The sequence below is a fragment of the Brienomyrus brachyistius genome, chromosome 4, assembly GCF_023856365.1.
Source record: "Brienomyrus brachyistius isolate T26 chromosome 4, BBRACH_0.4, whole genome shotgun sequence".
Taxonomy (NCBI): domain Eukaryota; kingdom Metazoa; phylum Chordata; class Actinopteri; order Osteoglossiformes; family Mormyridae; genus Brienomyrus; species Brienomyrus brachyistius.
In genome coordinates, this window is record NC_064536.1 from 30241193 (window position 1) to 30256224 (window position 15032).

The 15032-nt window shown below is 48.9% G+C and overlaps 1 protein-coding gene across 1 annotated transcript in view; it reads right to left on the reverse strand.

Annotated features, from left to right (window-relative positions):
- Positions 1-596: 596 nt before the first annotated feature.
- LOC125740823 (heparan-sulfate 6-O-sulfotransferase 1-A) overlaps positions 597-15032 on the reverse strand; it is a 51043-nt gene continuing 36607 nt past the window's right edge. The window contains exon 2 of the mRNA XM_049012523.1: positions 597-4555. Coding sequence (XP_048868480.1) covers positions 3838-4555 — 718 coding nt within the window. The 3' untranslated portion in view covers positions 597-3837. The remainder of the gene's footprint in view (positions 4556-15032) is intronic.

The window sequence follows — 15032 nt, forward strand, 5'->3', positions numbered from 1 at the left end:
TTCACTGAGCAGCTGTTGGAAATGGATGGATGGACACGTGGACGGCCGGCTCCTATTGGCCGTGTCAGAGATCACACTGCCAATTACATTGGTCCTGACCAGATGGGGGTCACAGGGGACAGCTACCACTGGTTTACCACTGGCTCTTTATGGTAATTAAAAACAAATGGCTTCTTGGAGTGCAGTGTGTCTCACCTTGGGGCAACTTTGGCTGAGCTGCTGTAGTGATTACCTGCGCTTTCCACCCTTTTGTGAGGTAACGAGCTCTAATCATATTTAATTGTGGAATTGCAGTAAGGCAATGAAGTTAATTAGTATGGAATTAGGTGTTAATGATTACGGATAAGCTCTCATATGTTCTGTCTGGTTTGTTTTATATACAGATATAATTCAATAACGTGCGGTTGCCATGAAACGGCGTGCACAGCACCTGCGGTTTCACCCAGCGAATCAAACGGCACACAGAATTCAGCAAAATGCAGACCGGCCGAGGCAGCCGGCCGAGCCGCGGACGACAGTAAGATACACCAACTTTCCAGACCTGAGGTCGAGATTCTCCCAAAAAGTTCCCGGGAACAGAAAGACACTGAGGATACTCTCTTTACAAATGAGTTCTCTTTAATGTCAAATTCAGGGATCCATATTTGCATGAATGACAAAACAATTCACAGCATCATAAAGGAAAATCAGGACACAGTACAGAAACACATGAAGAAGGTGCCAACTCCACCCCCTCCACTGGGTCTTCAGCACCCCCCCCCCACAAGAACTGAATTGTTTGAACCAAACTTCCTTGAAAGAGAGCCCACGTTTTTGCTCTCTCGGTTGGTCTCTTACTTGGTCATGTGATCATACTTCGCACATGGATTGGTCCATTTATTATTTTTTTTAAACCCACAAAGTCAGTAGAGTCCCCTGTGCCCTTCCTGCCACTATCAGCTCCTTCTGGGAGACAGATGACAGCTCAGAGACAGCGTTTGATCTACGCTTCTTACCAGAAAATCGGCAACATCAAAACTCCCATCTCTATCATAGTTACTTTGACCAGAAGCAGCTCATCTCGGCCACTGAGCCCATGCTGCCTCTCCATTAGCCAATGGGAACGCTGTGCTATTCCCCGTTTTCAATTAAAGGAACACACGCCGCAATTCTCACAGCTCTAGCTAATTTACAGAATGTGACCTCTGATAGCAATTAGCGCCCCCTTAGGAAATAGATGGTATTTTTACAGACGGGTCCAGAGATGGTGGAGACTGACAGGGGAGTGATTTCCATGATGGGAAAAATCTAGACTCTTATTTCCCATCATCTGTGATTCTAGCCTAGTGCATGCAGAGTGAATAGTTTAGAATGGATACACACTAGTAATAAAGTCTGAAATTAAAAACAAGGAATGTGTTCTTAGCAGAGATCCATACATTAAGCTGGATACTGTCCCACTAAATGCACTCAGATGCATATATACAGACACCCCCGGATTCAGTTATTTGTACCTGCATGACAGTAAAAGATATATCTCCCAATTTGTGCTGATGCTGGAAATGTTTTCCATGTGCTCTGGGTGCATCGCCGCTGTCCCACCAAAGTTCGGAAACCTGGTTCCTAGTTCCTGGGCTATCGCGATCCATCTAGTTCCTGGGCCATCTCGATTATGTAACTCCTGGCCATTTTCATGAGTCGCTTTCCCACTGTACCACAGGAACCGGGACCTTAACGCTAAACAAGCATGGGAGACGCAAAAGGTTTATAGGTTCAACTTCACACATAATTTCATATGAAACTACAATGCCATGCTAAAACAATGGAGGATAAAAAAGTCATCTTGTTAGTTGTTTGTTAGTTACTAGGGGGATCGACTGTGATAAAAATGGGACACAGAGATATATTTATATTTTACGACAACATATTTATAATTTATTATTTAATCTGGCCAGCAGATTGATCTTTAGTTTTCCACGGAATAAAAAAAATGACATGACTTTCTCCTATTAATAAGTGCTGGCAAGTGTCACCACCAGCATTGGCGATATTAGACAAAAGTATTCCGGTTATCAATCAAATTTTCCGATGCAGGAATATGGAGACACAAGTAAATAGGTATTCATTAATGCATTAAATGGAACTGAGATACAAAAATAAGTCCATTTGCGCAGTTTTTGCTCCACTATTTCCATCTCCTTTCCCTGTACTTCCATGTAGCTTCCAAGTTAGCGCTGGTGCTTGTGCTAAACCAGTCACCAAGTTTATCAATATATGGCCCACCTTAGTAGTGTCTTATCCAGAGTAGGGACTCAAAAAAAGTTCTGGAACAGCCTCAGAAAAACTACAATCCTACGGTCGTGGTTCCGGAACATGGCAGAAGTTCCTGGTCCCAGTTTTGGTTCTTGAAAAAAGTTCCTACGGTGGGAAAGCGCCTATATTCCTGCAAATTTTGACAGAACATTACTGGCACAATGAAGCCCCAGTCAAGTGGGGGGCCTTACAGTCCAGCCCCCCAAGGAATCCCCGTGGAATGCTGTGCACCTTCTAGAATGTGACTCCAGAAAAGGAATCTGGCAACATTCTAGAAGTGGTCACCAATGTGTTGGGTGCACGCTACCAGCAGCCTGCAGGGATACCAACAAGTATCCAGTTATAAGAAAATGGATTAATTTCTCACCCTCTCCAGCCCACTGCTGGTCAAAAACTTTTATCATCACCGCCCACCCCGCAAGTTGCATAGCCCCCCACAGTATTTCCTTGGTAGTAGGAGCTGTCCTTGTAATTCTACAGTCATGCCACTCCCCCAACATGGACATACCCATGGTTTTGTGGTTATCAGGCAAAAGTGATGATGATGGCAGTGAAGGTGATCGTGGTGGTGGAATGCTTGTTTTAAAAAGATCCTATAATGAAACATGTCTTACAAAACATTATTATGTCGCATGGCAACTGTCTTTTGCGGGGGGAGGGAGCGGGGGAGGGGGGTTGCAAAAGAGCCCCCAGTGGAGGGAGCCACAGCAAGTCCTGCTGCATTCTGACATCATAAATCATTACACGTGAAAACAAACTAACAGTACATAAAGAACAAGGATAATTACAAAAAATCTTTGACAGGCCGCTTGAGAACAGTCATGTGACTAGATTTCAGCCAATCACTGTAACAGTGAACATAGCAAGGCGCTACCGATGATTGGTTGTACAGATCACCTGGTGAGGGCCATGTAAGTGGGCGGGCCACTTCTCATACTTAGAGGATAATTGAAAGGCTGCCCTAAGGCCCATATTAACTCTAAAACGCTGTCCGTTTATCTTTAATGCGCCTGTCTGGATACACCAAGGAGTTCAATTTGAGCATGACCAGATGATTATAGAGATATGCAATCCACAGGTCACATAAAAGTGGTCATGAATCCCAAAAAGAAGCATCGGCGGAGGGCTCCATGACATAGTGAAGCACATCTTCACTATGTCTGAAAGGCTCCATGACATAGTGAAGCACATCTTAAATGTTCCAATTCCACTCAGTAAAGCACAGTCCAGTTCAATGGCAGAAACATGCTTGTTAGCATGTCCATTGCAAGCTTAGCTGTTTCACTTTACACTATCTGTTATCTTTTGAAATTATCGCACGTCATTATCTTTCCTGTAGACCCGATACATGATCTGTACCATCACTGCACAGATCTAATTCACACCCCTCCGGTGTTCCAATGTAGTGTCTATCCTTAGCATTGATGATCACACAGTTAGTCAGAGACCCCCATCACTGCTATACATGTCCCTCCATTTTCTAGTCCCAAAATGAAGCAACTCGCACTCTGTCACCCCAGGCCAGGCGCATCCCAGCTCCACTCGCTACCACTTGCTGATGATGTGGTTCATATAGTCCTCAGTTGGCAGGCGTGACGCATCCTCGGGGCCCTCATCCCGGGGCCGGTCGGTCCGGGAGCGGCGCACGGGGCCCTCAGCGTGACCCCGGAGAGCCAGGCGCTGCTGCCGGCGCTCCAGCTGTCGCTTGTGCTGGTAGCGTTGCTGGAAGAGGTCCTTGGCGTAGTCGTAGAGCTGCATGTCGAGCTCGTTGAGCTCCTCGATGCGCAGCACCGTTTCATCGTCAACGTCGACGCCACCCGCCCGCGTGCTGTTATACTGCACGAAGGGCCGGATGAAGCGAAGCCGGAAGGTTCTCTCGAACAGGTACTGCGTCTTGCGCTGGAACTCGGTGAGGCCGAAGAAGGCCATGTCGCGCAGGTTCTTCTTGGCCGACTCGAGGAGCATCTGGGCGCGCTTCTTCTCGGGCACGAAGGAGGCGTTGTAGCACCCTACCAGGCTGAGGTCGGCCAGCATGCGCACCTGCCGGTTGTTGGCCAGATTGTAGGGGCAGTCCATGAATTGGCGCAGCGTGCAGCCTGACCAATCGCCGCCCTCGTAGCAAGAGGGCAGCTCCTCGGGCGTAGGCGTGCGCCCGTCGCACATGTGCAGCGACGTCTTCCAGGTGGCGCCGCGCTGCACGTGCCGCCACTCGCTCAGGTAGCGCGACACAGGATCGCGCAGCAACGTGATGTAGTAGAACTTCCTGTGGGGGGGGGTGACAGAGAGAAAGGGTGGGGTTAATGAGCGAGAAGGTAAGGGTGGGGGGGCGGTTGAGAATAATCCACACAAACCCAAATGTGATTGGCGGTTTTCCTTGCATGAATGTTCCAGATCATTCTGTGGCGGGGCAGGCCATTTTGTAGACAGGAGCTGGCAGCTGCCGGGGTTCCAGCCCGCATCCTTACGCAGCCTGCTACCAACTCTCCGCAGCCCCGCCGAGAAGGCCCAGATTTATAGGCAACAGCTGCCCGTCCGTCCTTATGATGCCAGTGATGTAGGGAGCTGTATGTGCGGACTGCAGCCAGCTGACAAACCCCTCCCCACATGCCGGGAGCAAGATCCACAGTCATGGGCAGGGGCATAGCTGGAAATTCTGCACCCCCCGACAAGATGTCACCTTGGACCCCCTGCTTAGGGTTTTTTTAGGGCCCCTATATCATGCTGGTCTGATGCTTCAAGATGACAAGAATGGGGCAGGCATCACAGCGCCCCCCCTGACCTTGTATGTGTCCCTCATACCCAAATCATTACACAGCTACTTGGAGACCAGAGGAGGCTGGGGGGAATCGGGGAGTCTTTGACGAATTGCTGCTGGTGTGAATGATAGGTGGAGGGGCAGCTGGGTGATCCGATTACAGCAATCAGACTGGCTAGGGGCCCGATCCGGGGGTGCTGGGATTCCCTGCACATCCATGGAACCTGCTAGAACAATACAGAATGCTCTAGCCCTTCTGTTCCTGCCTGTACTTCCCCTGATGGTTAGCCTGCACAAAGAGATGGATGATGTAGGCTATTATCATGCCCACTACAATGGCAGACCTTCCTCCAAGCCTCCAGGGGGCGCCATAATCAGCACATGGACTGCACAGTCAGGCCCTCCTTACTGCTGATGAATGGAAGGCATACACAAGGCCCAGAGTAAAGGCAAGAGGTCTCTCACATCCATCTCTATCTCTTGTCTGGGTTTCCATGGCTTTTGGCATCGGTTGCCTCTTCTGTGCACAGCGGGTCAACTACAGCAAAACTCCCCTGATCAACTGGCAGAAAAAGATACTCTAGCGTTGTAATGTACATAGTTGCCACAGGGTGGCAGCAGACGCAAGCTGTCCTGTTGCACTGGAAGCATTTGCAGCTGGGTCTGTGCCGTCCCCCTGGAAACGGAGGCTATAACAGCAAAGGGCACCCTTAAAGATAGACCTACATCTCATGTTAGGCGCACATTGATTTACTCCAGGCAGCCAGGCTCTGAAAGCATACCCTCCTAGGCACGCATGTGCGTGCTCAGCCTTTTACTCGGAGGTTCACTGTTTCCTGGACTGAAGTCTTGGTGCCACTTATTAGCATGGTGTGTCATGCGGTAATTATGGACCAGAAATAGGTTGTCTCAGAACCCTAACCCATCTGAGCAGTGTGGTGCATTGGACCTGATCTCATGGGGTGGGAGAACAGAAAAAGAGGGAGGGGATGAGAGGGCAGATGGGAGGGAGCCATGACAACCGAGCGCACGCACACCTGAACACGCAGGCACACACAAACACAGGCGGATGTTCACAAACAGCCAGTCACCCATCTGTTTACCAGAACTCAGCTAAAAGCAGATGGATGTTCCCTGTCTCGCCCTTATAAGAGGCATTCCTACAGACCACCCCTACAGGCTGGAGCCTGCCAGCCACACGTTTATCCATGCTAAACTGGTAGCTCACCAGGGGGCTATTTGGGGACGGGCCATAGGGGCACGGCCCCCAGCTGAAAGCTGATTGGCCCCAGTAGTGCCCCAAAACACATCACTGGCTATTAAGTTTGGCACCTCTGTGTGAATTATGGCCCTACTTATGCCCCACAACTTACAAAAATCCTAGAATGATCCCTGTATCTTACGAATAGGTGGGTAGGGGGTCCCCGAAAACATCTGGCCGACTATCACAGGAGACGGGTCAAGTTCATACCCATCCACTCAGAAGATATAATCACTCAAACCCAGCGTGAGGTTTACGTCCAACTCCAGGGCAGCACCTGAAGCTTAATTATTAGTCCTAAGTTAGGAGGTTAATTCTGAGCATTCCTCACTGTTCCCGCCCGGGGGAGGAACTCAAAACCTATTTTGATCGTTCCAGATTTTTGATTAGCCAACCAGCAACTGGAGGAGGGGCTCGGATTACATCCTGCTCATGGGATTCCGGTCCGACGCATTCCTCTCGCAAGACCACAAGGAATTTCTCCCCCCTCCTCTCCTCCCCATGCACGGCAAAACCACTGCGACAGACAGGGTGAGGCAGCAGGACGGCAGAGCCGTCAGAGGAAAAAATCGCCAGTGGCCTGCCGAGGCCGGCCGGGAAACAAGACGTGCGAAAGGAGGAGAAGCAAAGCAGGCTGGTGCCGACTCACGGAGAGCTGGCGTGTCCTGACACGGACCCCGGACCTACCCGCCTGCGACCACAAGCCAGATTACAGCATCCCCGCGGTTGGCCTCCTGTGATAAAGTTTTTTAATAAGCTGTTTACGGCATCACTTTCCGTTTATACTTTTATGGACGCCGTTTTCCAGGAATGCTGCTCTACGTCCTGGCCTACAGGAGACACGTAATCCTTTTCAGATTTTTTTTCCCCCAACACTCCCATTCCGGCATTTCAGGTTTCGATTTCCTTGGGAGGAATTATCGTAAATTACTGGGTGGGGGGGGGGGGGAGTGGATCATAAAAATGCCTCATGCTAAACAGCCCTGATTTATAAATCATTAGATGTCGGTCGCTGTGAAGTTAAAATGGACATCGTAAGCTGAAGCTGAGGAAGAGGGCAGGAATCCCATGATACATCAGTCCGGCAGCTAGCTGTGGCTTCCGCAAACACCGATTGGCTCTCCTGGCACAAAAGCGCATGCCTTTTTCTCCACTCTGTATACGCCACGCTGCACATGATGCTGATGCTGTGCGTAAAACCAACCACCAAAGGGGTGCTGTTCTGGTCTGAAACAGTAACAGAGTTTATAGAAACAACTAGGTAAAAAAATGTCCTTTAAAGTACCTTTGGGGAGCAGAGCATTCTGGGACTGGGAGGTCAAGTGGTAACAAACTGAGGTCAGGATCTAGCCAAGTGGCACATGGCCAGAATTGGGTCCCATGGCAAGCACTGGGTGACAAAACAATGACTGGCCCCCTCATTAATTCAATCAGCTTGAGCTCAATTCTTGGGGATGTTGGGGTCTCCTTGCCCCCACATAATGGGTAGGAACAGCACAGAACAAAGGCCTCAAACGGGTAAAATTAAAAGCAAAATAAAGCAATTAATGAGAGGAGCAGACAAGGTCGTCCAAGCCCCCTGGGCGATGAACATCTGTTACCTCCCACCTCCGCCCCCAAGGCTCTCAGGGGCTCACTAGCCAGTCCCAAAGGCCAGCTCTCCTGCAAGGTTGGTGGTTCTGCACGTTGGCTGCTTTGCCATTAGCCACTAGCCATACCTCCACCATAATGCTCACATGACCCTGTTTATCCATTAGCTGCTAGCTATACCTCCACCATAACTATCCCATGACCCTGCTTAGCTGTTAGCCATTAGCCATACCTCCACCATAAAGCTCACATGACCCTGTTTATCCATTAGCTGCTAGCTATACCTCCACCATAAAGCTCACATGACCCTGCTTAGCTGTTAGCCACTAGCCATACCTCCACCATAAAGCTCACATGACCCTGTTTATCCATTAGCTGCTAGCTATACCTCCACCATAAAGCTCACATGACCCTGCTTAGCTGTTAGCCACTAGCCATACCTCCACCATAAAGCTCACATGACCCTGTTTATCCATTAGCTGCTAGCTGTACCTCCACCATAAAGCTCACATGACCCTGCGTAGCTGTTAGCCACTAGCCATACCTCCACCATAAAGATCATATGACCCAGCTTAGTCGTTAGCCACTAACCATACCTCAACCATAAAGCTCACATGACCCTGTTTATCCATTACCTGCTAGCTGTACCTCCACCATAACTATCCCATGACCCTGCTTAGCCATTAGCCGCCAGCTATACCTCCGCCATAAAGTTCACATGACCCTGCTTAGCCGTTAGCCACTTGCTCAAGGGGTCTGGCTTAGTTGGTGGCTAAAACCCAACAGGGCTGGTTACCATGGAGGCCTACAAACCATCGCCTGTCTGGAAGCTGAGCTGTGACACATTCTTGCAGCGCATCCCACAGCGATTACAGCAGACAAAGAAGTCCTCCGATTTGTGCGCTAAATGACGGTGCACTGTACGCCCAAGAGCGGCTGCGATTATAGGCATGAATGGTGATTAAATTACTGCTATCATGTGGGTGTAGGAGGTATTAAACACGCAAACATAAACAAAAGCACAAATACAGCATGTCTGCATGTCTGGATATGGGGAAATCAGTCAGAAATTTGTCGTGAACATATAGTACCCATCCCAATACTGGTTTTGTTATCCCATACACTGTAACGCATAAACACACAGACTGCCCAAGCCTGGGGATTCTAAGCCCGACATCAGCTCTACTCTAGAATAGCCTCCTTATGTTCCTACCCTACCCTCCTCCTGTTACACAGTATCCTACCACCACAAACCTCTACTCCTTATGAAAGCATCCTGCCCGCGAGGAGCAGTTGCACCAATGTTTCTTGTGAGAACATATAGTATCAGAACATTGATGAATACGCCCAGAACATTTAGTATCAGAACATTGATGAATACGCCCAAACCATGCATGTTTGAGGCCTTCTTTCAGGCCTCGCTCATCAGTCCCGTCAGTTCCTGTGCTCTTGCAGTTGTAACTGTAATAAACACAGAGCCTGTTGGTTTTGTGTTGCCAGGCATTGACTGCTTCACTTAAAGGGCTCCCTTGGGTAATGCTGCTCACTGTCTACTTATTGCTGCTGAACGTAGGCCCTCTGCGATTTTACCAAATTCACGGAGGATTTGTCCTCTAGGATGGGAATCCGATGCAATCTCCAGACTCCAGCAGGGATTCAAAGGCCTTCATTGAAAAAGCCTCCCTACTTGGGTTCCCCTCCAGCACGTAACACTCACACTGATTTGTGTAAAGATGGCGCCTCTAAACAGCAAGAAAACGTTCCAATAGAAGTGTTCCTCAAGCCGGTCCTTAGGGAAACCAAAAATGTGGACCTTTCTGGGAATTCCTTAGGACCAGAAACACTACAACAGAATATCTCAGGATTAGCATAAGCCCCCCGCCCCGCCTCCCCCACCCCACAGACAAACCCCTATCATTCTACATTCTGCAGCCGTCTGCTAGTAATCAGCACCCTTTGACCCCTAAGGCTGGCAGCCCACCTCACCCAGCCCTCCTCCCACTCCAAACACAATGACAGCCACGTCACAGATGCTTCCGTCTGAGGCATCTAAAGAAGACCTTTTACCTCAGAACAGCCATCACAGGTAGCCAAACGCCATCAGCGCCCCCAGCCAGGCGGAAAAGGAAGGGTGAGCAGAAGATCGACTTGCGTTTTCTGTCAGTGGAGCCGTGAACTTAAAGTGACAATGACAGATCCAGCTTCACTCTCTCTGCCATTAAGCAGAACACACCTCCGGCGAGCCTGATAGTCTAACGGAAGCAGGACTGTATTGCTCTGACACATACACCTTCTTCATCCCGAAACAAACTTTTTGCATTTTCCCAACATCTTCAGCTAGAATGAGAATCTGTTTTGCACCCTGTCCCCCAGTGGCGTGCACGCCAAACTCTGTAGATGTGCTCTGTGGGCAAGGCATTCACAGATCACATGGGACAGCACGCTGAGGCACAGTTAACCATGGAGCATTCACAGATCACATGGGACGGCACGCCGAGGCACAGTTAACCATGGAGCATTCACAGATAGCACGGGACAGCACGTCGAGGCACAGTTAACCATGGAGCATTCACAGATAGCACGGGACAGCACACCGAGGCACAGTTAACCATGGAGCATTCACAGATAGCATGGGACAGCACGCCGTGGCACAGTTAACCATGGAGCATTCACAGATCACATGGGACAGCACGCCGAGGCACAGTTAACCATGGAGCATTCACAGATAGCAAAAGTCAGCACGCCGAGGCACAGTTAACCATGGAGCATTCACAGATAGTATGGAACAGCACGCCGAGGCACAGTTAACCGTGGAGCATTCACAGATCATAGCTAATGGCTGGGCAAAGAGTAGGGTAGCAACTCCAGATTAGTGAGAGCCGACCACCGTGATCACAGACGCATAATGCACCAGCAGAGAGTCCTTCCAAAGACAGACAGACATTAAACAAGAATTAAGAACCAAATTACCGGTATTTATTTACAGGGTGGTTCACTGGCATAGCAACTAGCATAATCTATTACCCAGACACCTTACTTCCCTGGAAAGTTCTGGGTGACTCCTGGAAATCACCATCATCTTCCTGAAACCTGAGAAACCCTCCACATTATCTTTTTGGGGAGACCACCTAAAATATCCACAATATTTCTTAAATGTGGGATATTAGACTTCTGTCGGTTCTATTCGGGCCCTGTTCAGTAAAATCAATCACTGGTTCACATCATAAAGGTTTGCACCATTACTGGATTACAGTCTGAGTCCTCCCATCACTGTTCAAAATGTGTAAATTTCCTCTGAAACCTAATTTAAATAAGATCATTTATACTGTGGCGATGAGCCAGTATCCAAGGAAACGAACATAGTTTCCTCACTTTAGCAGTTGCCCTCTGTGGGAGAAACTCCCTGCCGTTCCTATCCCTGCCCCTGCAGGTGACAAACGGCACAGAGAGCGGACACATCTTGTGGGCCAAACTCAGGAAGACCTTCTTGTCAACATGACTAATTCATTCCGGGATCCTCTCACTCCATTAATCACAAAGGCAGCCTCATGTTTGGATACAATACCCCACTCACGGATCCCAGTGCTACAGTGATCTACCGTTCATCTTGCTGAACATGCACCGTCAACTAGCAAACACAACAGGTAAGGCTGACTAGCTCACTTGAGAAGGGCACGCTGATGGTCTAGGATGTTAGATCTGCAGTCTTTGTCCCAAAGCCCAGGTAGCTCAGGCACCGGCCTAATCAGTTCCTCCAATTGTGACCTTCTGCGGAGTGCAGTCGCTTCCAGGCCAGCGGGGATCTCACACCTCCCCCGCAAGGCCCCTCCTATATCAGGCTACTTTTAGCCTCTTGTCTGCCACGTCCAAGGGGCGCTCAGGTGTCCGTTCCGCTTGGCTAGTGTCAGTTTCATCCCGGAAAGGTCCTTAGCATACCGCTAAAGCATTCCCCTTGTCACGGATGGCTGCCCCATCGCTCTGCTAAGAGACACAGGCCGTGTTTCTATGTCTCTATCCTTCACAACACCAGTCCTTTGTGTTTCATACCAGTTCTCCTTCAGTACCCATTTTTAACTTTCCCATTTTTCGTTTCACATATACCTACGTTGGAACAGCAAGACTCACCATCCAGCAGGTTCCGGACTTCTGTAGGAGATCACCAGAAGATAGTAGCAGGAGACCTTTACAGGGTTTGGAATAGCAGCCCGGCCAGATGCCGGGCTGGAGCATCTCCTACATTCTGCCGACTTAAGGGCAATCCATGGAAAAGCATCGACAGTGCCCATCTACGTCACCCCCACCCAAGCTGGGATTAAAATAGCCCTATGGACACTAATTACATTACTGGGGACTTGTCACCATAGGTTTGAAGTCTGCTATAAAAAGTTCAGAACAAATAAAATATAAATTGACTTCTCGATCCTTTTTCCAGACCACGCTAACCTCGTTCACCTCCTACCCAGTCTGTTTTTGACACTAGGCCTGCAAAATCCCACCCCAGCAAGGTGCTGGGGAGGGGGGAGCGTGAATGGGGAAAAAGGCAGACGTTCAACAACCCCCCCCCACTCCCCCACAGAGAAAGTCTGGGCACCTGGATCTCTATCTAATGAGTGAAATCATTATAGAGCACAAAGGAAGTTAGACAACCTTTAGACTCATACAGAGAAATGGAGAGATGGAAAGATCTATTATTACCCACTGGGTAATTCTTATTATCATACTCCAATTACTTTTCCAATTATTATCTCACTCAATTAATTATCTTTACTTATAAATATATCTTTACTTTGCTCAGGTTACAATTAATATATCCAATTCAACTGTTTAAACACATTTACTCATGGTTCAGGAACATTTATTAAATCCTCATTCTGCTAATATAGGTGTTTAAATCTGGATGTTAGAGACAGGCAGTCGTGGAAACTGGGGTGTGAGATTGAGAAAATGGAAAACACGCACGCACGCACACAGACACACACACACACACGCAGACACACACACACACGTGTATTACCACGACATATGTTAACAGTTCTATTCATCCGTTAATATCCAGACGAGCCAAACTAACACACACAGCCTAGCAGCTTTGTAGTCCAGGCTTTATCATAATGGCAGTTCATCTGGCATTTAGCCCACTGCTAAACAAATGGAATGACAGTGAAATACAACTGAATTCTGTTCACATTCCTATCTATTCCATTCATAATCAGATGGGACCTTCCAGAAAAATTCAAGCTCTTTGCACAGTCCAGACTTCCCAATTAACCTCCACCTGCCATCTCACATCCCCACGCTGCTGCATACTCTTTAATTGTCAGAAAAAAATACCCCCCAGTAAACGCAGAAAACTGAACAAGGTTTGCCCTATTTTTGCCTAATTACCTTAACAATAAGACCTATTGCCGTTTTAAAATAAAAACATACTGTATATTACGGTCCTTACATTCCCACAGGACGAGTGCTCAGCCTTGGTCCCCTTAGACATGTCCCAACTGCCTTAGGGGTAAAATGTGTAATAACCGAGGCAGCCCAGCCCAGCACAGGGATGACCACAGGCTGACTGCCGAGAAAACCATGCTGAAACAGGCACAGCGCGATGAACCGGCACAGATTTCACATAGGGTGGTGATAAATCACAGCGCTGGGGGGGAGCTTGAGGGAAAAAGGAGGGAAATCACAAAGGAGGCATGCTGCTGTCGTATCTTCCCCACCCCCGGTGTAATGGGACATCGTCACTCTCCCCCCATCTCGGCCTCTCAACCTGAATTCCCAGATTCACATTCTTTCATGGGCGGCTCTTTCGCTAAGAATCCCCTAAATAACTGTAAGAGATCACATATGATAAAGGTGGCCATTTACAAGGAGGGATGTCAGAGAGACCAGGCTCCAGCAGAACAACAAATCATGGCAAAGCTCCGTCCTTGCCTGGGTGGTGCAGCACAGGGTGGTCTTAAAGATAACGCATACATAAAACGAAAAGGTTTTCTGGCTACAGTTCCTGATTTAGCCCGTACTGGCTAGCAACCGGGGGCCCCAGAATCCAAGCACTGGCGGGGGCGGGTGTGGGACAGTGAGTATCGGCACAGGACCCCTGAGGCATGGATTTGTCGAAATATTATATATATATATATATATATATATATCTTGCGTGTGTCTGTGTGTCGATATATTCCGAGTTTTAGCACTTCAGTCTCGAAAGGTTAAGCCTCTTTCCTGAAAAGGGTACCCCCCTGCCTGAAAAATACTCTTGAAGCGTGACTTCCCTGAATGCACAGAATTGGCACTAATCTAACACTCAGAGACACCCGACTTAAGAGGGACCCGCTACTCCTCAGAAAAGTACCTCCTCTCAAACAGCTCACGCCCCCTCCATTATCACCGCTAATGGGGCCTTAACCAAATTTGGGTGGAGGGGGAACATTTAGTCTTGCATCTCATGCACCCAATCATCATCTGTTGGCCAAAATCTGGATTCCATGAGGATACTGGGGGAATCCTTATCAAAGCAAACCACAGCAAAGGCAGAATGTTTTGCGCTCCCGGAATGTTCGGAATGTTCTGGAGACAAAGGCTTTCTTGAACGAGCCGGGCACCAGCACAGACAGGTCCGACCAGCGCCACACACGATTGGTGGAATCCTTAGGGCTTGAAGTCCCCTGAAGCAACTGGACCGAAGTATACCCGGCTCCAATGTCCCTATATCTGGGAATAATGAAGTGCGGGGGGGGGGGGGGGGGGGGGTGGATGTGGTGTCTGCGTTCCTCGAAGGCAAAGTCACGGGAGACTGAAGGGTAGTCATGCGAAGGGAGTCATTTACAGAGTACGTGAACAGCAATTCGTGGTGTCACTCACCGAGGAGCACGGTGACAACATAGGCCTGTCTTCTGATTTTTTAGCTGCCTGGAAAATGACAGGTTAAGTTAATCCCAGACAAACGCAGTCTTTCCCGTCTGTGGAGCACAGGCAGGGGTGTCGCCCCAGCCTTCTCCGGGAATGCTTTGTTTCCCCGGCAAACTCCCCCCTCCTGCCCCCCGTTATTACACCGAGCTGCTCACAAAGAGCCCATGTTGGGGGATTCAAAGGCAAGAGTGTTAAATGACTAATCCAACCCTGAGCCTGTCCATCCTCTTT